The sequence below is a fragment of the Melanerpes formicivorus genome, unplaced genomic scaffold (genome assembly GCF_026170545.1).
Source record: "Melanerpes formicivorus ecotype bairdi unplaced genomic scaffold, bMelFor1.0.p_v2 SCAF_1, whole genome shotgun sequence".
Classification (NCBI taxonomy): Eukaryota; Metazoa; Chordata; class Aves; order Piciformes; family Picidae; genus Melanerpes; species Melanerpes formicivorus.
Window position 1 is genome coordinate 47816365 of NW_027142353.1, and position 24558 is coordinate 47840922.

Consider the following 24558-nt stretch of genomic DNA (forward strand, 5'->3'; position numbering starts at 1 on the left):
CCTAGATGCACCCCAGGTCAGGCTGGTTTGGTGCTCTGGGCACCCTGCTCTAGTTGGGGATGTCCCTGCTGGCTGCAGGGGGCTTGGCCTGGGTCACCTCTAGAGGTCCCTTCCAGCCCAACGCCTTCTATGGGTCTGCAAAGGTAGACAACAGCTCCCCACTCTCAACCTTTCCTTCTTGAGAGCTTGCAGCCCTCCCCTCGTGGCTGTGGCCTCTGGGTCCCCTGCCAGGAGGTGCATGCCTGAGCTCTGGGGGTGTTGTTGCAGGCAGAAGAGCCCTGCTGGCCCCCGGAGGCCTCGGCACCAGGAGCACCTCCGCAACGTCCGCAGGTTCCACCTCTCCCTGCAGCAGGCAGGAGGCAGCACCCCCAGGGGGGGCTCCTTGCCACCATCACCATCCAGAGCTGCTCTGCTGGCAGCCCTCAGGTAAAGCCCTCACAGCCCAGAAGGTCACAGGTTGGCCAGGCAGAGCTGGGAAGGACAAAAGCTGGGGGAGGTGCCAGGGGGTACCAGGGGCCTGCAGAGCAGGAGGCAGGTGAGAGAGGTTTGGTGAGGCTACAGCTGCAAGCCTGGGGGCAGGGCTGGGACCTCCCTGCCAGGAGGAGCTTGAGGGCTGGGGCAGGGCCAGAGCAGGGCAAGGAGGCTGGGGAGGGGTCTGGGGAAGGAGGAGAAGGCTCTGGAGGAGTTGTGAGGAGCAGCTGAGGGCCCTGGGGGGGTTGAGGCTGCAGCAGAGGAGGCTGAGGGGAGACCTTGTGGCTCTCTGCAGCTCCCTGAGAGCAGCTTGCAGCCAGCTGGGGCTCAAGGGCTGCTCCTGAGGGCTGGGCCAAGAGGAGATGGCCTCAGGTTGTGGCAGGGGAGGTTGAGCTTGGCCCTGAGGAGCAATTTGTGCCCCTTGAGGGGTGCCCAGGCCTGTGGCAGCTGCCCAGGGCAGTGCTGGAGTCTTCTTACTGAGAATAAGGGATAGGACAAGAGGAAATGGCCTCAAGTTGCACCAGGGGAGGTTTAAGCTGGACATCAGAAGAAGCTTCTCCACTGGAAGGGTTCTGAAAGCCTGGCCCAGGCTGCCCAGAGAGGTGGTGGAGTTGGGGCTCCCTGGAGGTGTTTCAGAGAGGCAGAGCTGTGGTGCTGAGGGCCATGGTTTGGCACCAGCCTTGGTAGTTAGAAAGTTGTTGGAGTGGATGATCTGAAAGGGCTTCTCCAGCCCAAATGGTTCTGTGGTTGGAAAAGGAGAGACTGGGAGGGAAGGTCAGTGGCAGGCTGAGAGCCTGGAGAGGAGCAGCCCCCCAGGGGGATCTGAGCAATGCTCAGCAAGAGCTCAAGGGCCTGGGGTAGGGAGGCAGGAGAATGGGGCTGCTCCCCTCCCTCCCCTCCCTGAGCTGGGGCTCCCTGCTCTGCTCCCCTCCCTGAGCTGGGGCTCCCTGCTCTGCTCCCCTCCCCTCCCTGAGCTGGGGCTCCCTGCTCTGCTCCCCTCCCTCCCCTCCTCCCTGAGCTGGGGCTCCCTGCTCCCCTCCCTCCCCTCCCTGAGCTGGGGCTCTCTGCTCTGCTCCCCTCCCTCCCCTCCTCCCTGAGCTGGGGCTCTCTGCTCCCCTCCCTCCCCTCCTCCCTGAGCTGGGGCTCCCTGCTCCCCTCCCTCTCCTCCCTGAGCTGGGGCTCCCTGCTCTGCTCCCCTCCCTCCCCTCCTCCCTGAGCTGGGGCTCTCTGCTCCCCTCCCTCCCCTCCCTGAGCTGGGGCTCTCTGCTCTGCTCCCCTCCCTCCCCTCCTCCCTGAGCTGGGGCTCCCTGCTCTGCTCCCCTCCCTCCCCTCCTCCCTGAGCTGGGGCTCTCTGCTCCCCTCCCTCCCCTCCCTGAGCTGGGGCTCTCTGCTCCCCTCCCTCCCCTCCCTGAGCTGGGGCTCCCTGCTCTGCTCCCCTCCCTCTCCTCCCTGAGCTGGGGCTCCCTGCTCCCCTCCCTCTCCTCCCTGAGCTGGGGCTCCCTGCTCCCCTCCCTCCCCTCCCTGAGCTGGGGCTCCCTGCTCTGCTCCCCTCCCTCCCCTCCCTGAGCTGGGGCTCCCTGCTCCCCTGCCTTCCCTGTGCTTCCCCACTTCCTGCTCAGCTGGAGCACCCTCAACCCTCCCCTGCTGCTTTGCTCTTCAGCACCTTGCTCTTCTCTGCCCAGCCCTCCAGGGTTGTTCTGTGGGATGCTGCACCCCAAACTGCTCTGCCCCCCCAGGCTTCACTGGAGTCCTCTGAGCAAAGCTCTTCCCTCCTCCTCCTCCTTCCAGGCAAAACCTGAGTGAGCTGGATGAGGTCCAAAGCTACTTCAGGCAGAAGCTGAGCAGATCCTTGCCTCACTTCACATCCACAGCACGTGGTGAGGAGCAGGAGAGTGATCCCCAGGGCTTGGTGAGCAGAGGAACAGATCCCAGAGGATCCCACCTGCTGGAAAGGTCCAGCCAGTTGGTGTCCCAGGTCAGCAGCCTCCTCAATGGTGAGTGGCCACTGGGGGAGGGGATCTCTCTGCTCAGCAGCTGCCCTCCAGTGCCTGCAGGTTTCTGTAGGCAGCTGGGGCCAGTTCCTGGGGCTGGTTCTCAGCATGGATTGGTGCATGGGGAGAGTGCTTCAGAGACTCTGGGACTCCTCTCAGTAACACAGTCCTGAGCCCCAGCATGGGGTGGTGGGAAGGCAGCTCTGGAGCTCAGCCAGGCCCAGCCCAGCCTGCTCCAGCAGGGCACCCCCAGCAGCTTGCCCAGCAGCACCATGGCCAGGGGGGGTTGGAAGCTCTGCACACAAGGAGACTCCACAACCTCTCTGGGCAGCCTGCTCCAGGCCTCCAGCACCCTCACACCAAACAACTTTCTCCTCTCCTGCTGCCACCTCCTGCCTGCCACTTTGTGCCCCTTGGCCTGGCCCTGGGCAGCACTCAGCAGATGCCAGCCCCAGCCTCTTGCCCCCCACAGCCCCTTCAGCTCTTGCTCAGCATTGCTCAGCTCCCCTCTGGGGCTGCTCTTCTGCAGGCTCTCAGCCCCAGGGCTCTCAGCCTTTGCTGCTCCCACAGCTGCTCCAGGCCCCTCAGCCTCTCCCCAGCCTCCCCTGGACTCTCTCCAGCAGGTCTCAGTCTCTCTGCAGCTGGGGAGCCCAGACCTGGACCCAGCCCTGCAGCTGTGGCCTGGCTAGGGCAGAGCAGAGGGGCAGCACAACCTCCCTTGCCCTGCTGCTGTCCACACTCTTCTTGATGTCCCCCAGGACACCTTTGTCCTCCTTGGCCCCCAGGGCACCTTGCTGGCTGCTGGGCACCTCCTTGCTGTCCCCCAGCACCCCCAGCTCCTTCTCCTGGCAGCTGCTCCCCAGCAGCTCCCCCCTGGGCTGTGCTGCTGCAGGAGGTTGTCCCTGCCCAGGGGCAGGACCCTGCCCTTGCCCTGCTTGGCCTTCAGGAGGTTCCTCTGCCCCAGCTCTCAGCCTGCCCAGGGCTCCCTGGCTGCCAGCACAGCCTCAGGGCTGTCAGCACTGCTCCCAGTTGGGTTCCCAGCAGCTGAGGCTGCATTCTGCACTCTGTGCCTCCCTCCAGGCTGCTGATGCAGATGTTGGCCAGGGGTGGAGTCAGGGCAGGCAGTGGTGGAGGCCATGCTGGGATCCCACCACAGCTGGGAGTCTCTAACTCTTCCCCATGCCTGCAGAGAGCCCAGCTCAGCTGGGAGGGGACTTCCTCCTCCTCCAGCCATGCCCTGATGCTCTTCTCTCTTCCCCAGACTTGCAGCCCATCAGCAAGAGCAGCAGAGAGTCCTGTGCTGAGGCTCAGGAGAGCAGCAGGGGGCTGGCTGCTCCCCACCTGCCCCAGCAGGAGGCTGAAGAAGCTGGGGGTGAGCTCTCTGTAGCTCAGCTGGAGGTGGACTCTCCCCAGCCACCCTGCTTGGGAAGGTCTGTCTTTGAGAGGCACATGCTCCATGAGCTGCTAGCCCTGGCTGTCCCTGAGGATGAGGATGGCTCTGTCCAAGGGGAGGAAGGCCCTTTGGCTGCCCAGCCAGCCAGTGATGAAGAGTATGAAGAAGACATCATAGAGCCACGAGCCCTCAATGAGGTCACCCCCCTGACAGACAGGAGCAGCCCTTGGTCCAGTCTGCTCTCTGAAGGGGAGCAAGGTGCTGACCCCCACCTCAGGCCTGCAGAGCAGCCCTCAGGAGGTGGTTGCCAAAGAGGAGGCAGCAGCAGCACCATCTCCAGCCTGCTCCCCACCCTCAGCCACCACCCAGCCCAGAGCAGACCTGGGGTGGGAGCAGAAGGCTTCCAGAGCTTCAAGAGTGAAGCTGAAAGGACAGAGGAGGAGCTGCAGCAGCCTGCTCCAGTCTCAGAGGTGCAGCAGGGAGCTGCAGGCCCTCCAGCAGGTGGGAGTTGGGGTGGGGGTGAAGCACTTCACACTCAGCCTGGGGAGCAAAGTCAGCCTTGGGGAGAGCTGCCAGCAGCTGCTGGTGTGACCAATGCAAACCCCATGGCAAGAGGGGAGGAGGGGAACCATGAGGCACTACATGAAGGCTGTGAAGGTGAGGAAGAAGAAGGTGGCTCTGATGAGCTCTCTGTGAGGAGTGTGTCAGCACAGGCAGGCTCAGAAGGCAATGGGGAAAGCTTTTCTGAGGAGAGCCAGGGAGAAGCCCTGGAAGAGGCAGAGAAGTCCAGCAAGCCCCCAGGGGCTTTGTATCCTTTGCTCTTAACCACAGCCTGCAGCCAGAGGCTCAGAGCATGGCTCAGCTTGGGAGGGACCTCAGAGCTCATCTCCAAGCTCCACAGCATGCCCAGGGACACCTCTCAGCCAGACTCAGCTGCTCAAGGCCTCACCCAGCCTGGCCTTGAACAGCCCCAGGCAGGAGGCAGCCACAGCCTCCCTGGGCAGCCTGTGCCAGAGTCTCACCACCCTCCTGCTGAAGAACTTCCTCCTCAGCTCCAGTCTGACCCTGCTGTGCCTCAGCTTCAAACCATTGCCCCTGGGCCTGGCTCTAGACCCTCTTAGCAAAAGTCCCTCTGCAGCCTTCCTGCAGGAGCCCTGCAGCTGCTGCTCTGCAGGCAGCACAACAGCCACTGCAGAGCTCACACACCCTGGAGCTTGCCCAGCAGCACCATGGCCAGGGGGGGTTGAAAGCTCTCCAGAGAAGACTCCATCACCTCCCTGGGTTGGTTCCTTGACACTTCTGCTCAGATCTCATCCTGTTGTGGTTCCAAACTTCTTCCTTCCCCCCCAGGAGATGGAAGCCTCCATGAGGCTGCTCAGCATTTCTGCTCCACCTTCCACAGCTCTGAATGTAAGTAGAGGACATCCCAGGCAGCCTCTCCTTCCTTGGCAGAGCTGGGTTGGAGCTGGTGGCTCCCAAACCCAGCCAGGGAGAGGGAGAACCTTTCTGCTGTCTCCTCTCTCTGAGAGTCATTTTCAGCACCCACACAATGAGTTGGGTTGGAAGGGAACCATCAAAGCTCATCTGCTGCAGCCAGCAGGAACAGCCCCAGCCACAGCAGGTTGCCCACAGCCCCAGACAACCTGGCCTGGGATGGTGCCAGCCAGGGGGCAGCTCCCTGGGCACCCTGGGACAGGCTCTCACCACCCTCAGGGGCAAACATTTCTCCCTTCTCTCCAGCCTGAGTCTCCCTCTTGTAGCCCCAAACCATCTCCCCTTGGCCTGTGCCCTCAGGCCCTGCTCAAAACTCTGTCCCCAGCTTTCTCCTCAGCCCCTTCCAGCCCTGCCAGGCCACCAGCAGCTCTCCCTGCAGCCTTCTCTTCTCCAGGCTCAACAACCCTAACTCTGCCAGCCTGGGGACCCAGCAGAGCCCTTCCAGCCCTCCCAGCATGGCTGTGGCCTCCTCTGGCCCTGCTCCAGCAGCTCCCTGCCTGTGCTGAGGCCTCCAGAGCTGCCCCAGCACTCAGGAGGTCTCCCCAGGGCTGCTCTCCAGCCTTTTCCCCCCAAGGGCTGTCCCAGCCTAGCTGCAGGACCTGGCCCTTGGCCTTGTTGACCCTCCTGAGGTTCCTGGCTGCATGGTTGGTGGCACTCAGGCACTGGTGGCAGCAGTTGGTCCCCATGGAGCAGTGAAGGCTGCTTCTCTCCTCTGGGGTCAGTGGCAGTGGTTGGTTGTCTTTCCACACCTCCATGGCTTCCATGGGTGCTCAGGAGCCACAGCTTCAGCTTGGAGTTGTCCCCCAGATGTAGATCTTTGTGACCAGGATGAAATGAGGGAGTCTGCAGCAAGAGCCTTGGAGAGGCAGCAGGGCACCTGGCACAGAGCGGGAACTGGGATGGGTGGAAGGATTGCTGCTCATCCAGGGAGGGTGGTGATTGTCTTTCACAGGCCCCCAGCATGGTGTGGGGAGGGAAGGGAGCTCTGGAGCTCAGCCAGGCCCAGCCCAGCCTGCTCCAGCAGGGCACCCCCAGCAGCTTGCCCAGCAGCACCATGGCCAGGGGGGGTTGGAAGCTCTGCACACAAGGAGACTCCACAACCTCTCTGGGCAGCCTGCTCCAGGCCTCCAGCACCCTCACACCAAACAACTTTCTCCTCTCCTGCTGCCACCTCCTGCCTGCCACTTTGTGCCCCTTGGCCTGGCCCTGGGCAGCACTCAGCAGATGCCAGCCCCAGCCTCTTGCCCCCCACAGCCCCTTCAGCTCTTGCTCAGCATTGCTCAGCTCCCCTCTGGGGCTGCTCTTCTGCAGGCTCTCAGCCCCAGGGCTCTCAGCCTTTGCTGCTCCCAGAGCTGCTCCAGGCCCCTCAGCCTCTCCCCAGCCTCCCCTGGACTCTCTCCAGCACTTCTCAGTCTCTCTGCAGCTGGGGAGCCCAGACCTGGACCCAGAAGTCCAGATATGGCCTGGCCAGGGCAGAGCAGAGGGGCAGCAGAACCTCCCTGCCCCTGCTGCTGCCCACACTCTTCTTGATGCCTCCTAGGACACCTTTGGACTTCCTGACCCCCAGGGCACCTTGCTGGCTGCTGGGCACCTCCTTGCTGCCCCCCAGCACCCCCAGCTCCTTCTCCCTGGGGAGCTTCAGGGAGTGCTGAATAATTCAGGAGGCCCTCAGCTGGGCCAGGGATCAGTGCTGGGCCCCGTCCTCCTTAACATCTTCATCGATGATCTGGATGAGGGGGTCGAGTCAGTCATCAGCAAGTTTGCAGATGACACCAAGTTAGGGGCAGATGTTAGTCAGTTAGAGGGTGGAAAGGCTCTGCAGAGGGACCTCGACTGACTGGACAGATGGGCAGAGTCCAATGGGATGGCATTCAACAAGTCCAAGTGCCGAGTGCTGCACTTTGGCTACGGCAACCCCATGCAGAGCTACAGGCTGGGGTCGGAGTGGCTGGAGAGCTGCCAAACAGAGAGGGACCTGGGGGTGCTGATCGACAGCCACCTGAATATGAGCCAGCAGTGTGCCCAGGTGGCCAGGAGGGCCAATGGCATCCTGGCCTGCATTAGGAATAGTGTGGCCAGCAGGAGCAGGGAGGTCATAGTGCCCCTGGACTCTGCATTGGTTAGGCCACACCTTGAGTCCTGTGTCCAGTTCTGGGCCCCTCAGTTTAAGAAGGACATCGAAACACTTGAACGTGTCCAGAGAAGGGCAACAAGGCTGGGGAGAGGCCTTGAGCACAGCCCTAGGAGGAGAGGCTGAGGGAGCTGGGATTGTTTAGCCTGGAGAAGAGGAGGCTCAGGGGTGATCTCATTGCCCTCTACAACTACCTGAGGGGTGGTTGTGGCTGGGAAGGGGTTGGCCTCTTCTCCCAGGCAACCAGCACCAGAACAAGGGGACACAGTCTCAAGCTGCGCCAGGGGAGGTTTAGACTCGAGGTGAGGAGGAAGTTCTTCACCGAGTCGTTCGTCATTGGAATGTGCTGCCCAGGGAGGTGGTTGAGTCATCGACCCTGGAGGCGTTCAAGAGGGGATTGGACGTGGCACTTGGTGCCATGGTCTAGTCATGGGGTCTGTGGTGACAGGTTGGACTCCATGATCCTCGAGGTCCTTTCCAACCTTGGTGATTCTGTGATACTGTTTGGTCCCAGCTGCCCTTCAGGCAGCTCAGTGCCAGGCTCAGCTGCAGCTCATCCTCAGCTCTAGCTCAGCCATGGCCCAGCCTCCAAGGCCCCCTCTGAAGGCCATGAAGCTCCTGGGGAGGTCCTGCTGGCACCAGGAGCTCTGCTGTCTCATAGTCTGCTGCTTAAATTAGCCCTGGAGCAGCTCAGCTGCTAAATCTGGGCTTTGTTTGCTTTCTGCCCAGCTCAGCAGGCAGCTGGGGCTGCAACCTGAGCTGCTCCCCTCTGGGCATTACCCAGCACCTCTCCCTCACGTGGCAGCTGACAAACCTCCCTCCTGGCCTCCCAAAAGCTTCCTTCCAGCTCTCCCTGTCCCCCCAAGGTCTCCTTCCAGCAGGGCTTTTGCTGCCATCTCCTTTAACACCCTCCTGGGGAAGCTCCAGAGCAGTGCCTTAGCAGGTTGGGACCCTGAGGTGAGTTGGAAACTGCCCCAGGACAGAGCTCAGAGGGGTGTGATCTGTGGTACAGCCTGTGCAGGTCCCTCTGGATGGATCCCAACCCTCAGATGTGTCACCTGCCCTACCCAGCTTGGTGCCAGCACCACCCTGGCCACCACACTGTGTCCCCTAGGGCCATGGCCCCAGGTACACCTCCAGGCATGGGGACTACACCACCTCCCTGGGCAGCCTGTGCCAATCCCTGATCAAAATCTTTATTTCAACAACTTGGAGAGGTCAAAACCTCCATTCCAGCACCTTGAAGACTTCACAACCTCCATTCCAGCACCTTGAGGACCTCAAAACTGCTCTTCCGAGGCCTTGAGGACCTCACAACCTCCATTTCAGCACTTTGAGGACCTCAGAACTGCTCTTCCAAGGCCTTGAGGACCTCAAAACCTCCATTCCAGCACCTTGAGGACCTCACAACCTCCATTCCAGCACCTTGAAGACTTCAGAACCTCCATTCCAGCACCTTGAGGACCTCAAAACTGCTCTTCCGAGGCCTTGAGGACCTCACAACCTCCATTTCAGCACTTTGAGGACCTCAGAACTGCTCTTCCAAGGCCTTGAGGACCTCACAACCTCCATTCCAGCACCTTGAGGACCTCAAAACTGCTCTTTCAAGGCCTTGAGGACCTCACAACCTCCAAGACTGAAAGCAGTTGGCTTTGCCCCAACCCCTGGCAGGCAGCAGTCAGCCCACCCTGGGCTGGTTGTGAGGTGTCCTTCCCCCACCACTGCCCTTCCTCCCAGTGGAATGGGTGAAGGCTGCTCTCCTGCCCTTCCTCCTCTTCCTCCTCCTTCCTCTTGCAGCCCTCAGGTGAAATGTGAGTGCTCCCTAGGCTGAGCTCCAGGGCTGTGCTGGCTTGGGGCCGGGGAGGGATGGAAGGCAGGCAGGGCAGGAGCTGTTTGTGCTCAGCTCTGACCTGGCAGAGGCTGCTTTGGAGGTCAGGAGTGGTGTAAACAGCACAGGGCAGGTGTCTGCTGCTGCAATCCTGGGAGCAGCAGCAAGGTTGGGAAAGGCTCTTTTAAGGGGATGGAGTCCAGGCCATGGCCCTCAGCACCTCAGCTCCAGGGCTTCCACACCCCTCCAGCCATGGGGACTCCACCACTGCCCTGGGCAGCCTGCCACAGGCCTGGACAGGATCCTCAAGGGGTACAAATTGTTCCTCATGGCCAACCTCAACCTGCCCTGGGGCAGCTTCAGACCAGCTCCTCTTGTCCTGTGCCTTGGGAGAAGAGACCAACCCCAGCCTGGCTCCAGGCTCCTCCCAGGACACTGTAGAGAGCCAGGAGGTCTCCCCTCAGCCTCCTGTGCTCCTTCTCCTGTTCCTTGTTCCTCAGGAGAGGAGTCTCAGCATGGAGCCAGAGTGCTTCAAGGGCCATCTGCAGGCCAGAGTTCATCTTTCAGCTGCTTCACAGACACCTGGAACAGCAAAAGGTGTTGGGAAGAGGAAGCAAGAGTGGGGAGGGAGTGGGACAGGGAGGTGGTGGAGTCCCCATGCCTGGTGGTGTTCCAGAAACCTGTGGAGGTGGCACCTGGGGACATGGTTTGATGGCCAGGGGGTGTTGGCAGCAAGCTGAGTGGGGCAGGTGAGACACCTGAGGGGCAGGATCCATCCAGAGGGACCTGGACAGGCTGCAGGAGTGGGGCCAGGGGAACCTCCTGAGGTGCAACAAGGCCAAGGGCCAGGTTGGGACAACCCCTGGGGTCTCTCCAGGCTGGGGAGCAGCCCTGGGGAGATGCCAGCTGCAGTGCTGGGGCAGCTCTGGAGGGCTCAGCACAGTCAGGGAGCTGCTGGAGCAGGGCCAGAGGAGGCCACAGCCATGCTGGGAGGGCTGGAAGGGCTCTGCTGGGTCCCCAGGCTGGCAGAGTTGGGGTTGTTGAGCCTGGAGAAGAGAAGGCTGCAGGGAGAGCTGCTGGTGGCCTGGCAGGGCTGGAAGGGGCTGAGGAGAAAGCTGGGGACAGAGTTTTGAGCAGGGCCTGTGGGGACAGGCCAAGGGGAGATGGTTTGGAGCTCCAAGAGGGAGCCTCAGGCTGGAGAGAAGGGAGAAATGTTTGCCCCTGAGGGTGGTGAGAGCCTGTCCCAGGGTGCCCAGGGAGCTGGGAGCTGCCCCCTGGCTGGCACCAGCCCAGGGCAGGTTGGTTTGGGGCTGTGAGCAGCCTGCTGTGGCTGGGGCTGTCCCTGCTGCCTGCAGGGGGTTGCCCTGGGTGACCTCTGGAGGTCCCTTCCCACCCAAACAATCCTTTCTGTGATTCTCTGACTGTGAACCCTCCAGGGTTTGCCCAGCAGCTTCCTCCCACAGCTCCTGAGCCTGCCCAGCACCACCACCCTAACCCCAGTGACCTCCCAACCTCCTTCTTCCTCACCAGACCTTGCTGCCCCAGCTGGGAGCACCTCAGAGCAAGGAGCCTGCAGGAGCAGGGCCCTGACCTACTTCTCCTGCCTGGGAGCTGATCACCTCAGATGCCCTTTCCACTGCCTCTGTGCCCAGCCCAGGGCTGGAGAAGCAGCCCAGAGATGTGGGTGGAAGGTCAGGCTGGAGGATCAAGTGTCCAAGCCCTACCCTGCTCTCCAGGAGCCCTTCCTGGCATGCCTTGGAGCAGCTCCACTTGCTTCCCCCTCTGAAGGCAGCTGAAGCTGGACCTGGAGCTCTCCTCTCTGTGCTTCACCTTGGCCCTGAAGCGACCTGGGGAGAACTGGGAGGCTCTGGGGGCACTGAGAGCATCCAACCCTGGGGCTGCTGCAAGCTCTGGCAGGAAGCTGAAACAAGGCTGGGCATGGAGTCTAGGATGGTTTTGGTGGGAGGAGAGCTTGAAGGTGATGGAGGCCAAGCATGGCCTCAGCACTGCCCCAGCACCACCACCCCATGGCCTCAGCACCGCAGCTCCACAGCTCCCCAGCCATGGGGACTCCACCACTGCCCTGGGCAGCCTGCCACAGGCCTGGGCACCCCTCAAGGGGCACAAATTGCTCCTCAGGGCCAAGCTCAACCTCCCCTGCCACAACCTGAGGCCATCTCCTCTTGGCCCAGCCCTCAGGAGCAGCCCTTGAGCCCCAGCTGGCTGCAAGCTGCTCTCAGGGAGCTGCAGAGAGCCACAAGGTCTCCCCTCAGCCTCCTCTGCTGCAGCCTCAACCCCCCCCAGGGCCCTCAGCTGCTCCTCACAACTTCTCCACAGCCTTCTCCTCCTTCCCCACACCCCTCCCCAGCTTCCTTGCCCTGCTCTGGCCCTGCCCCAGCCCTCAAGCTCCTCCTGGCAGGGAGGGCCCAACCCTGCCCCCAGGCTTGCAGCTGTGGGCTCCCCAGTGCCCAGCCCAGGGGCACAATCCCTGCCCTGCTCCTGCTGCCCACACCATTGCTGCTCCAGCCCAGGCTGCTGCTGCCCTCCTTGCCCACCTGGGCACCCCCTGCCTCCTCTCCAGCTGCTGACACCACCCCCCCCTTTTCCAATGGGAGTTTTTTACTCACTCTTCCCCGAGAGGCTGGGGCTGGGATCCTCTGAGCAGTGCCCTGCTGGAAGGGCTCTGCTGGGAGGCCAGGCTGGGAGAGCTGGGGGAGTTCAGCCTGGAGGAGAAGGCTGCAGGGAGAGCTGCTGGTGGCCTGGCAGGGCTGGAAGGGGCTGAGGAGAAAGCTGGGGACAGAGTTTTGAGCAGGGCCTGTTGGGATGGACCAAGAGGGTTCCAAGACAGAGGCTCAGACTGGAGAGAAGGGACCAGGATGGCAAGAGAAGGGGTGAGGGGCACAAACTGGAACCCAGGCTGGGCAGATGTGCTGAGGGGCCCCAGAGGGGAGCTGAGCAATGCTGAGCAAGAGCTGAAGGGGCTGTGGGGGGCAAGAGGCTGGGGCTGGCATCTGCTGAGTGCTGCCCAGGGCCAGGCCAAGGGGCACAAAGTGGCAGGCAGGAGGTGGCAGCAGGAGAGGAGAAAGTTGTTTGGTGTGAGGGTGCTGGAGGCCTGGAGCAGGCTGCCCAGAGAGGTTGTGGAGTCTCCTTGTGTGCAGAGCTTCCAACCCCCCCTGGCCATGGTGCTGCTGGGCAAGCTGCTGGGGGTGCCCTGCTGGAGCAGGCTGGGCTGGGCCTGGCTGAGCTCCAGAGCTCCCTTTCTCCATCTCCCCATGCTGTGGAACCTCCTCTGAGGATGAACCAGAGAGCAACAGAAGACATCTGCTGAGAGGTCTCTCCTGTGTGTCCCTCTCCAGCTGGTTTGCTGTGGTCAGGTGATGGCTGCAGGGCTTTGACTTCTCCTTCCTTCTCTCCCCAGAGCAGCAGTGCCCAGGCTGTGCCCAGGGGCATCCCTTACAGGAGGCCAAACCATCCCAGGCCTGCAGCTGACCTCTCAGAGGCGGAGGCCAGAAGGATCGCCAGGATCTTCTCTGCTCAGCTCTCCAAGGAGGACTAACCTGGGCCCATGACTGTCCTCCAGGCTCCCCCAGGGAGCAGCAGATGGAAACTGCACCTTCCAGGCTCTGCTGATTTTGGGTGTCTCATTAGAGGGACTTAAGGCTTGGTCCCCAACCCAGAGGAGCTGAGAAACCAGGGCAGGTCCAGCATGAGGTTCACCCCCGCCCTGGGTCACCACCAAGCCATTGCCTGGGCTCCAGATGCTCCCTTTGGAAGCTTTCATTCCTGGGATCTTTTCCTGAGCAAAGGAGCTCAGGCTGGGACAGCTCCCTGGGCCTCAGCCAGAGCAAGGAGATCATCACAGCTTGGTGAGCTGAAGGACATCAGGGCTTGGGCACTTGAGGAACATCAGAACCTGCTGAGCTGAAGGACTCAGGGCTTGGGCACTTGAGGGACATCAGAACCTGCTGAGCTGAAGGACTCAGGGCTTGGGCACTTGGGGAACATCAGAACCTGCTGAGCTGAAGGACTCAGGGCTTGGTCAGGTGAAGGACTCAGGGCTTGGTCAGGTGAAGGACTCAGGGCTTGGTCAGGTGAAGGACTCAGGGCTTGGTTGGTTTGATGAACTTCAGAACTTGATCAGTTGAAGGACAGCAGAGCTTGGGCAGGTGGAGACCCTCAGCCCCTGGGCAGCTGAAGAGCATCAGGTGGAGACCCTCAGCCCCTGGGCAGCTGAAGAGCATCAGGTGGAGACCCTCAGCCCCTGGGCAGCTGAAGAGCATCAGGTGGAGACCCTCAGCCCTTGGCCATCCTCTCAGCCAGCAGGGAGCTGTGACCTCCTTGCCTGCAGGGCCTGTGGATGAGGAGGGCAGGATGAGTTCTCTCCTCCTTGGCCTTGGCAACAGAAACTGATGGAAAGCAACAACCTGGCTGATCCCAGGGGAACTGCTCCATGCCTGGGGTGCTGCTGCCACCACCCCTCCCCCAGGTGATGCCAGGCAGCAGAAGGCTTTGCCTGAAACTGCAGGAATTTTATCTTCTCTAAGTTATTTAGGGGGTTGGGAGGTTTTTTTGGGGGGTTCCCTTTTCCAAGTTGGCTGCCTTGGGGCTGCTCAACTTTTGCTGCAGCCTCAGCTCAGCCTCCCCAGGCTTGGAGCTTCAATAAAGTCCTTCTGGTTGCTTCTCCCTTGGCTGCTGGGAGGTGTCCTGGGGGCCAGGTCACGAGCTGCTCCTCGACAGGTGGACAGCACCCAGGACTCCTTCCCTCAACAGCCTCTTGGAGCAGCCTGGGCATGTGTCCTGGAAAGTGGAAAAGGTCAAATGGTAATGAGCTGGGGTTGGGAAGCAGCTCCACAGGGAAGGGGCTGGGAGACAACAAAGGGAGCAGGAGCCAGCAGGGTGGCCAAGGAGGACAAAGGTGTCCTGGGGGGCATCAAGAAGAGTGTGGGCAGCAGCAGGGCAAGGAAGGTTCTCCTGCCCCTCTGCTCTGCCCCAGCCAGTCCACAGCTGCAGGGCTGGGTCCAGGGCTGGGCTCCCCAGCTGCAGAGAGACTGAGAAGTGCTGGAGAGAGTCCAGGGGAGGCTGGGGAGAGGCTGAGGGGCCTGGAGCAGCTCTGGGAGCAGCAAAGGCTGAGAGCCCTGGGGCTGAGAGCCTGCAGAAGAGCAGCCCCAGAGGGGAGCTGAGCAATGCTGAGCAAGAGCTGAAGGGGCTGTGGGGGGCAGGAGGCTGGGGCTGGCATCTGCTGAGTGCTGCCCAGGGCCAGGCCAAGGGGCACAAAGTGGCAGGCAGGAGGTGGCAGCAGGAGAGGAGAAAGTTGTTTGGTGTGAGGGTGCTGGAGGCCTGGAGCAGGCTGCCCAGAGAGGTTGTGGAGTCTCCTTGTGTGCAGAGCTTCCAACCCCCCCTGGCCATGGTGCTGCTGGGCAAGCTGCTGGGGGTGCCCTGCTGGAGCAGGCTGGGCTGGGCCTGGCTGAGCTCCAGAGCTCCCTTCCCACCTCCCCATGCTGGGGCTCATGGATTCTGTGGCTCTCAGCTGAGGGAATGCTCCAGACCTGAGCTGCTCTTCACTCCAGGCTCTGATTTCAGGCCTGAAGGACCCCAAGTGTTATTGGCCCTTGTCCCCAGCATCCCTTCAGCTTCTCCTGCCCAGGAGCCATCCCCAACACCTCCTCAGCAGCCAGAATCCCCCCAGCCCTCCCTGCTGGCTGCCTGCTGAGCTGTGCAGTGGTGCCAGGCTGGCTGCCAGCCGCTGATCTCTGCAGCCTCTGCCCTGCCAACCCCTCCCCTCTTCCCTTTCCCTTTCCTGTGCCACTTGTCCCGGTTCCCAGTGTCCCCCTTTGAGGACAGCAGTGACGTCTGGGCTTGTTGATGGCCCACATCAGATGCCAGCTGGGGCAGGGTGACAGCAGAGGTGACATTGCTGGCTGCCCAGACATCAACAGCTCCTGCCTCCGGAGTGTGGCTCAGCCCTGGGGCCGGGCAGGAGGGGAAGAGCAGCAGAGCAGAGAGGAGGAGAGCTCCAGGTGAGCTCCAGGCACCTTGGAGCCTTCAGCAGGGGGGCAGAGATGGCTGTGTGGTGTGGAAGCAGCTCAGAGCCCCTCACACACGGCTCCCAAGGCTTCCCCCCACCCTGTGATGCTGCCCCAGAGAGGTGGAGTCCCCATCCCTGGGGGTGTTCCAGAACTATGTGGAGATGGCAGCTGGGGCCAGGGGTTGAGGGCCAGGCTGGTGCTGGGTTGCTGCTTGGCCTCCATTGCCTTGGAGGTCACTGCCAAGCCACACCATCCTCCGGTGCCACCCCTCAGAGCACACCTCCCCAGCTTCCTGGCATGGAGTCTGGCTCCATGGTGCATGCCAAGGGGTACAGGCAGGTCCAGCCCTGCTCTGCTTGGTGCTGCTCTACCTCCAAACCACTCAAGTTGAGAGCCTGCATCTTGCCCTTCCCCAGGCCCTTTTGGCTTGAACCCCCAAATTACTGCCCCCTCCCCCAGCTCCCAGTGGCCACCATGGAATGGGCAAGGCTGGAAAGGACCTCAGAGCTCAGACAGCCCCAAGCCCCCTGCCATGGGCAGGGACACCTCACACCACAGCAGGCTGCTCACAGCCACCTCCAGCCTGGCCTTCAACACCTCCAGGCATGAGGCTTCCACCACCTCCCTGGGCAACCTGTGCCAGGCTCTCACCACCCTCATGGGCAAGAGCTTCTTCCTCACATCCAATCTCAGTCTCCCCACTTCTAGTTCTGCTCCATCCCCCCAGTCCTATCCCTCCCTCACACCCTCAAGAGTCCCTCCCCAGCTTTCCTGGAGCCCCCTGGAGATCCTGGAAGGCCACAAGAAGGTCTCCTGGGAGCCTTCTCCTCTCCAGCCTGCACAGCCCCAACTCTCTCAGTCTGTCTCCAGAGCAGAGCAGCTCCAGCCCTCTGCTCCTCCTCGTGGCCCTGCTCTGGACACCTTCCAGCACCTCCAGACCCTTCCTGGCACAGAGGCTCCAGAGCTGGCCCCAGAGCTCCAGCTGTGGTCTGAGCAGAGTGGAGCAGAGGGGCAGAATCTCCTCCCTGGCCCTGCTGGCCACACTTCTCTGCTTGGCTCTCTGGGCTGCAAGTGCTGACTGCTGGCTCCTGGGGAGCTTCTCCTCCCCCAGCACCCCCAAGGCCTTTTCTCCAGGGCTGCTCTCCAGCCAGTCCCTGCCCAGCCCCTATCAGTGCCTGGCATTGCCCTGACCCAGCTGCAGGACCTTGTCCTTGGTCTGGCTGAGCCTCATGAGGTTGTCCTGGGCCCCACCAGCTGGGTCAGGACCCTCCTGTTGGCTGCAGCTTGGCTCTGGTGGCTGGGGCAGGACCCCTCCTCACCCCCTAGATGAGCCCTGTGGAGGGGGTGGCTGAGGGCTGAGCCGCAGCCCGCTGGGCACAGGTGCCAGGTGGCTCAAATGCCACCAGGGGAGCTGGGGCCTGGCTGTCACCCGATGCCTGCTGCCGCTGGAATGTCCTCCCCGGGGGCTATATAGGGAGGGCTGCAAGGAGCTGGAGCTCAGGGGGATGGCTGCGGGGAGGAGGAGCTGAAGGCGGTGCTGGAGGTCCCCGAGGTGAGCTGCTGGGGAGGCCCTGGGCAGAAGCTGTCGCTGGGCAAAACCCCTCCCGGTTTTGGGCTGGCGGGGGGGGGTGGGGGGTGAGGGGTAGGCGGGGTGGTGTGTGGGGGTGGTGGTCCTGGGGCACCTCAGCCCAGCCCCAGGCTGGGCAAGGAAGCCTCCGTGCCTCAGTTTCCCCAGGGGTGCAGGTGGAGGAAATGAGGCAGCATTTGGCTTTGGGGGTGGTCCACAGCCAGCAAGCCCCCTCCCAGCACACACGGGCACCTCCATGGCCCCCCGTGGCACACGGGCACCTCCATGGCCCCCCGTGGCACACGGGCACCTCCATGGCCCCCCGTGGCACATGGGCACCTCCATGGCCCCCCATGATACATGGGCACCTCCATGGCCCCCCATGGCACACGGGCACCTCCATGGCCCCCGTGGCACATGGGCACCTCCATGGCCCCCCATGATACATGGGGACCTCCATGGCCCCCCATGGCACACGGGCACCTCCATGGCCCCCCGTGGCACACGGGCACCTCCATGGCCCCCGTGGCACATGGGCACCTCCATGGCCCCCCATGATACATGGGGACCTCCATGGCCCCCCATGGCACACGGGCACCTCCATGGCCCCCCATGGCACACGGGCACCTCCACTCCCCCCATGGCACATGGGCACCTCCATGCCCCCACTCCATGGCACCCAGGCGCCTCCACCCCAACCCCAGACCCCCCCACCTGACGCGGCACCCCCCTTACAACCTGCCCTCCCGGCTTCCCTTCCAGCCCTTCCCCCACCATGGTGGGTCTGAAGCCCCCCGAGGTGCCGCCCCCCCCAGCCGTGAAGTTCCTCAGCGCCGGCACCGCCGCCTGCATCGCAGACCTCTGCACCTTCCCCCTGGACACCGCCAAAGTGCGGCTGCAGGTAACGACCCCAGCCCCCCCAGCCTCTCCCGGCCCCTTCTGTACCCCTCCAGCCCCCTCCATTCCCCTTCCACCCTCCTTCAGCCTCCTCCATCCTCTTCCAGCTCCCTCCAGCCTCTTCCATTTCCCCTTCAGTCCCTTCCAGTTCCCCCTCCAGCCCTTTCCAGTCCCCTCCAGCCCTTTCCACCCTTTTCCAGTCCCCTCCAGCCTCTTCCATTCCCCGTCCAGTTCCCTCTCCAGTCGCTTCCAGCCACCCTCCATCCCCGTCCATCCCCTTCCAGCTCCCTCCAGCCCTTCCAGTCCCCTCTATCCTCTTCTTTTCCCTTCCAGCCCTTTCCAGTCCCCCTCCAGCCCCCTCCCCCAAGCCCCGCGGGTAGCGGGGGGCAGGCAGGCGGAAGGCAAAGGCTGAGGCGGTTGCTGTCCCCTCCAGATCCAAGGGGAGGTGCGGATCCCCCGGGCCCCCAGCGCCGTGGAGTACCGAGGGGTGTGGGGGACGCTCAGCACCATAGTGAGGACCGAGGGTCCCCGCGGCCTCTACAGGGGGCTGGCGGCAGGGCTGCAGCGCCAGATGAGCTTCGCCTCCATCCGCATCGGCCTCTACGACTCCGTGAAGCAGCTCTACACCCCCAAGGGGGCTGAGAGTAAGTGGCCAGCCTGGGAAGGCCCGGGGGGAGGGACCCTCGGACCTTGCTGTGCCCAACCTCTGCCGCCTGCTCCTGGAGAAGGAGGAACAGCCCAGCGCCCCGGGGCGGGGGGGATGTGAAACAACTCAGTCCTGGGGTGAAGAAGTCAACTCTGGGGGCGAAGAACTCACCCCAGGGTGAAGAACTCAACCTCAGGGTTGAAGAACTCACCCCAGGGTGAAGAACTCCACCCCCAGGGTTGAAGAATCTATCTTGGGGTGAAGAACTCAACCCTGGGGGTGAACAACTCAACCCCAGGGCTGAGGGTCCCTGCAGTGCTGAGGGGGCCCTGCAGGGCTGGGGGTCCCCACGAGGTCAGAAGGCCCCTGCAGATCTTGGGGGTCCTGTGGGGTTCCCTTAGAGCTGGGGGTCCCCACGAGGCCAAGGGTCTTTGCAGGGCTTGGGGTCCCAACAGGGGTGAGGATCCCCAGACATCTGGGGGGTCCTCACACAGCCAGGAGTCTCCATGAGGCTATGCCAGGAGGAGACCTTGTAGGGCTTGGGGGTCTCCATAGAGCTGAGGATCCCCCCCAAGGGCAGAGGTCCCTGCAGAGCTTGGGGGTCCCCCTGCAGGGCTGAGGGTCCCCACAGGGCTTGGGGTCCTTATAAAGCCAGGGGTCCCCAAAAGGTCAGAGATCTCCACATGACCAGGAGGTGCCCATGAGAGATGCCCTCAAGCCCAGGGGTCCCTGTAAGAGATGCCCACAAGAGATGCCCTCAAGCCCATGGGTCCCTGTAAGAGATGCCCACAAGAGATGCCCTCAAGCCCAGGGGTCCCTGTAAGAGATGCCCACAAGAGATGCCCTCAAGCCCAGGGGTCCCTGTAAGAGATACCCACAAGAGATGCCCTCAAGCCCAGGGGTCCCTGTAAGAGATGCCCACAAGAGATGCCCTCAAGCCCAGGGGTCCCTGTAAGAGATGCCCACAAGAGATGCCCACAAGCCCAGGGGTTCCCACAAGCCCGGGGGTGCCCATGTGCAGCCCCCACGGTGCGCTCCGGGGGTGCCCATTGCCGGCCCCCGCGGAGCGCTGCGGGGGTGCCCGCGGGCGGCCCCCACGGTACGGTGCGGTGCGGGGGTGCCAGCGTTCGTGTGCCGCCCGCAGGCTCGGGGCTGGGGACACGGCTGCTGGCAGGCTGCACCACGGGCGCCGTGGCGGTGGCCTGCGCCCAGCCTACCGACGTGGTGAAGGTTCGGTTCCAGGCCAGCGTCGCCCTGCCCCGCGCCGCCGGCCGCTACAGCGGCACCTGGGACGCCTACAGGACCATCGCCAGGGAGGAAGGGGTCCGCGGGCTCTGGAGAGGTGAGGACCCCCCCGGGATGGGCGTGGGGAGTGGGGGCGGGGACGAGGAAGAGCGTTTGGGAATGAGGACGGGGATGGAACGAGCGTGGGGATGGGAATGGGATGAGAATGGGGAATGGAATTGGGAAAGGGGATGGGAACAGGGTTGTGATGGGATGGGAATGGGATTGGGGATGGGCTGAACATGGGGATGGGAATGGGATGAGAATGGGGACTGGGATGGGATGAACATGGGGATGGGGAGAGGGAGGAGCGTGGGGATGGGAATGGAATTGGGAAAGGGGTTGGGAACAGGGAGGAGCATGGGGATGGGGACTGGGAGGAGCATGGGGATGGGAATGGGGACAGGAATGGGATAAGGATGGGGATGGGAATAGGATGAGCATGGGAATGGAATTGGGGATGGGGACAGGGATGGGATGAGCATGGGGATGGGAATGGGATTGGGGACAGGGATGAGCAGTGATGCAGACAGGGATGGAGATGAGGAGAGGGATGAAAGGAGGCTGGAGTCAGGGAGAGCAAGGAGGGGGGCACACATGCAGGATACTGCAAGGAGGGGTTGCCACCACCCTCCCTGATGCCACCCCCCCTTGCTGCCCCCCCCCCCGATGCCACCCCCCTGCCACCCAGGGTCCCTGCCCAACATTGCTCGCAATGCCATCGTCAACTGCGGGGAGTTGGTCACCTATGACCTGCTTAAGGATGCCCTGCTGCAGGGCCACCTGATGGAAGGTGAGGACCCTGCCAGGGGGCAGGAGGGCACCCCCAGCCCTGGCACACTCAGCCAGCCTTAGAATCCCAGAATCACAGGGTTGGAAGGGACCTCAAGGCTCAGACAGCCCCAACCCCCCTGCCATGGGCAGGGACACCTCACACCACAGCAGGCTGCTCACAGCCACCTCCAGCCTGGCTGCAAACACCTCCAGGCATGAGGCTTCCACCACCTCCCTGGGCAACCTGTGCCAGGCTCTCACCACCCTCATGGGGAAGAGCTTCTTCCTCACATCCAATCTCAGTCTCCCCACTTCTAGTTCTGCTCCATCCCCCCCAGTCCTATCCCTCCCTCACACCCTCAAGAGTCCCTCCCCAGCTTTCCTGGAGCCCCCTGCAGATCCTGGAAGGCCACAATGAGGTCTCCTGGGAGCCTTCTCCTCTCCAGACTGCACAACCCCAACTCTCTCAGTCTGTCTCCAGAGCAGAGCAGCTCCAGCCCTCTGCTCCTCCTCGTGGCCCTGCTCTGGACACCTTCCAGCACCTCCAGATCCTTCCTGGCACAGAGGCTCCAGAGCTGGACACAGTGCTCCAGCTGTGGTCTGAGCAGAGTGGAGCAGAGGGGCAGAATCTCCTCCCTGGCCCTGCTGGCCACACTTCTCTGCTTGGCTCTCTGGGCTGCAAGTGCTGACTGCTGGCTCCTGGGGAGCTTCTCCTCCCCAGCACCCCCAAGGCCTTTTCTCCAGGGCTGCTCTCCAGCCAGTCCCTGCCCAGCCCCTGTCAGTGCCTGGCATTGCCCTGACCCAGCTGCAGGACCTTGCCCGTGGTCTGGCTGAACCTCATGAGGTCGGCTTGGGCACAGCCTTGTCGAGGTGCCTCTGGGTGGCATCACTTCCCTCCCTGTCCCTCTCTGTCCTGCAGACAACGTCCCCTGCCACTTCGTGGCCGCCTTCGGGGCCGGGTTCTGCGCCACAGTGGTGGCGTCGCCGGTGGACGTGGTCAAGACTCGGTTCATGAACGCCGGCCCCGGGCAGTACCGCAACGTCCTCAGCTGCCTGCTGGCGCTCCTCATGCAGGATGGGCTCCCGGGGCTCTACAAGGGGTGAGTCCGGCGGCGACCTTGCGGAGAGCCGACACCCCCCGCAGCGGGAGCAGGAACCCTGCGGCAGCTCCGACTCCAGCCGCGGAGCCGCGGCGAGCGGGGAAGGGACACCCCGATGAGGGAGGAAGGAGGGGGCGCCAGGATGAGTGGGGTAGGGGCACTGAGATTAGGGAGGGGGCACCAGGATGAGTGGGGAAGGGGCACTGAGATTAGGGAGGGGGCACCAGGATGAGTGGGGTAGGGGCACTGAGATTAGGGAGGGGGCACCAAAATGAGTGGGGAAGGGGCACTGAGATTAGGGAGGGGGCACCAGGATGAGTGGGGAAGGGGCACTGAGATTAGGGAGGGGGCACCAGGATGAGTGGGGAAGGGGCACTGAGATTAGGGAGGGGGCACCAGGATGAGTGGGGAAGGGGCACTGAGATTAGGGAGGGGGCACCAGGATGAGTGGGGTAGGGGCACTGAGATTAGGGAGGGGGCACCAGGATGAGTGGGGTAGGGGCACTGAGATTAGGGAGGGGGCACCAGGATGAGTGGGGAAGGGGCACTGAGATGAGGGGAGGAGGGGGCACCAAGATGAGAAAGGTGGTGCCAAGTGGGGAGGGTGGCACTGAGCTGAGTGGGGCAGGTGAGACACCTGAGGGGCAGGATCCATCCAGAGGGACCTGGACAGGCTGCAGGAGTGGGGCCAGGGGAACCTCCTGAGGTGCAACAAGGCCAAGGGCCAGGTCCTGCAGCTGGGCTGGGACAACCCCTGGGGGTTGGGACTGAGGGGGAAGGAGAGCAGCTTTGGGGAGACCTCCTGAGTGCTGGGGCAGCTCTGGAGGCCTCAGCACAGGCAGGGAGCTGCTGGAGCAGGGCCAGAGGAGGCACAGCCATGCTGGGAGGGCTGGAAGGGCTCTGCTGGGTCCCCAGGCTGGCAGAGTTGGGGTTGTTGAGCCTGGAGAAGAGAAGGCTGCAGGGAGAGCTGCTGGTGGCCTGGCAGGGCTGGAAGGGGCTGAGGAGAAAGCTGGGGACAGAGTTTTGAGCAGGGCCTGTTGGGACAGGCCAAGGGGAGATGGTTTGGAGCTCCAAGAGGGAGACTCAGGCTGGAGAGAAGGGAGAAATGTTTGCCCCTAAGGGTGGTGAGAGCCTGTCCCGGGGTGCCCAGGGAGCTGGGAGCTGCCCCCTGGCTGGCATCAGCCCAGGGCAGGTTGGTTTGGGGCTGTGAGCAGCCTGCTGTGGCTGGGGCTGTCCCTGCTGGCTGCAGGGGGTTGGACTGCATGAGCCCTCTGCAGGTCTCTGATTCTCAGTGTCCCAAAGTCTGAGTACCAGCAGCACTGAGGCCCCAAGCAGGGACTTTGGGGGGTGGATAGAGAGAAGAACCACCCCAGGGCCGTCCCTGCCCAGGTTGCCCTCCAACTCTGCTCCCCTTGGCACAGCTTCCTGCCCTCCTTCCTGCGGCTGAGCTGCTGGAACGTGGTGATGTTCATCTGCTACGAGCAGCTCCAGCGGGCCCTGCTCCTGGCCAGACCAGCCCCGGCCTGACCCAGCCCTGCTCCTGCTCGTCAGCCTTGACGAGAGACATCTCTTAATTACATTAATTAACCACGCCCTGGGGAGAGCAAGCGAAGGCCAATGAGGTCCCAGCCCGGCGAGGACCTCCTCCTCCTCCTCCCGCCGAGCACCGCCAGAGGAGGAGAAAGGAAGAAGGCTGCAGAGTAAAGGCGGCAGAAGGAAGGGCTCCAGGGAGCAGAGCCTGTGGTTGGAGGCTCTGCAGGGGAAGGAAGGTGGGATGGAGGTGAGGGATGGGGTGATTCCTGCTCTTCCGTAGGGATGCTTCCCAATAAACTGCCCCTGTGGGGTCTGATAGCAGAGCTCTCTCACCTTTTCTTGGGGGAGGGGGGTGGTGGTGTTTATGGGATGGCCTCTGCAGATGCCCCTGCACAAGCCAAACCGAGGCTTCTCCAGGAGCTTCTCAGAGGGTCAGGGACCACCAGGGATGGACTTCAGCAGAGATGGGGGCTGTGGTTTTCTGGCTAGGAGGGGTGGACACTTCACTGGGTGAAAAACCAGCTGGTGGTGGGGAATGGAGATAACCCCCAGCTGGTGGCTGGGCACCAGGGGTGTCCCCAGGGCTCAGGGTGGGATCACTGCTCTTGGATGTCTTCATCCCTGAGCTGGGGGAGGGCTGGAGGCTCCCTCAGGCAGGGTGCAGATGGCACCAAGCTGGGTGGGAGCTGAGCTGCTGGAGGGGCAGGAGGGAGCTTCAGAGGGCTCTGGGCCAGGCTGGAATCGTGGGGGAGGCCAATGGGATGAGGGCAGCAAGGGCAAGGGCTGGGACCTGCCCCTGGGGCACAGCAAGGCCAGGAAGGCTCCAGGCTGGAGGCAGAGGGGCTGGGAAGTGCCTGGTGGGAAAGGCCTTGGGGGGGGTTGGTGTCAGCAGCTGGAGAGGAGGCAGGGGGTGCCCGGTGGGCAAGGAGGGCAGCAGCAGCCTGGGCTGGAGCAGCAATGGTGTGGGCAGCAGGAGCAGGGCAGGGATTGTGCCCCTGGGCTGGGCACTGGGGAGCCCACAGCTGCAAGCCTGGGGGCAGGGTTGGGACCTCCCTGCCAGGAGGAGCTTGAGGGCTGGGGCAGGGCCAGAGCAGGGCAAAGAAGCTGGGGAGGGGTCTGGGGAAGGAGGAGAAGGCTGTGGAGAAGTTGTGAGGAGCAGCTGAGGGCCCTGGGGGGGTTGAGGCTGCAGCAGAGGAGGCTGAGGGGAGACCTTGTGGCTCTCTGCAGCTCCCTGAGAGCAGCTTGCAGCCAGCTGGGGCTTGGTCTTTTCTCCCAAGGAACAAATGACAGGACAAGAGGAGATGGCCTCGAGTTGCCCCATGGGGAGGTTGAGGTTGGCCCTGAGGAGCTATTTGCTGTCCTTGAGAGCTGCCCAGGCCTGTGGCAGGCTGCCCAGGGCAGTGGTGAGTCCCCATCCCTGAAG

The 24558-nt window shown here is 63.0% G+C and overlaps 2 protein-coding genes across 5 annotated transcripts in view; both read left to right on the forward strand.

Moving 5' to 3' along the window:
• Positions 1–2362, forward strand: part of C2CD3 (C2 domain containing 3 centriole elongation regulator) — a 49270-nt gene extending 46908 nt beyond the window's left edge. The window contains exon 28 of the mRNA XM_068141923.1: positions 2260–2362. Coding sequence (XP_067998024.1) covers positions 2260–2274 — 15 coding nt within the window. The 3' untranslated portion in view covers positions 2275–2362. The remainder of the gene's footprint in view (positions 1–2259) is intronic.
• An 84-nt stretch (positions 2363–2446) lies between these two features.
• LOC137442863 (putative mitochondrial transporter UCP3) lies at positions 2447–23446 on the forward strand. Of its 4 annotated transcripts, none has more exons than XM_068141975.1 (7): positions 2447–2465; positions 17664–17802; positions 18232–18442; positions 19589–19786; positions 20420–20521; positions 21422–21602; positions 23024–23446. In XM_068141975.1, exons 2-7 carry the CDS (start codon positions 17677–17679, stop codon positions 23127–23129), a joined length of 924 nt encoding a protein of 307 aa, XP_067998076.1. In that variant the 5' UTR covers positions 2447–2465; positions 17664–17676; the 3' UTR covers positions 23130–23446. The 4 variants fall into 4 exon arrangements, with proteins under 4 accessions (XP_067998076.1, XP_067998067.1, XP_067998058.1 ...); XM_068141966.1 differs by lacking the exon at positions 2447–2465 and adding an exon at positions 5187–5265; XM_068141957.1 differs by lacking the exon at positions 2447–2465 and adding an exon at positions 13115–13174.
• The last annotated feature ends 1112 nt before the right edge of the window (positions 23447–24558 follow it).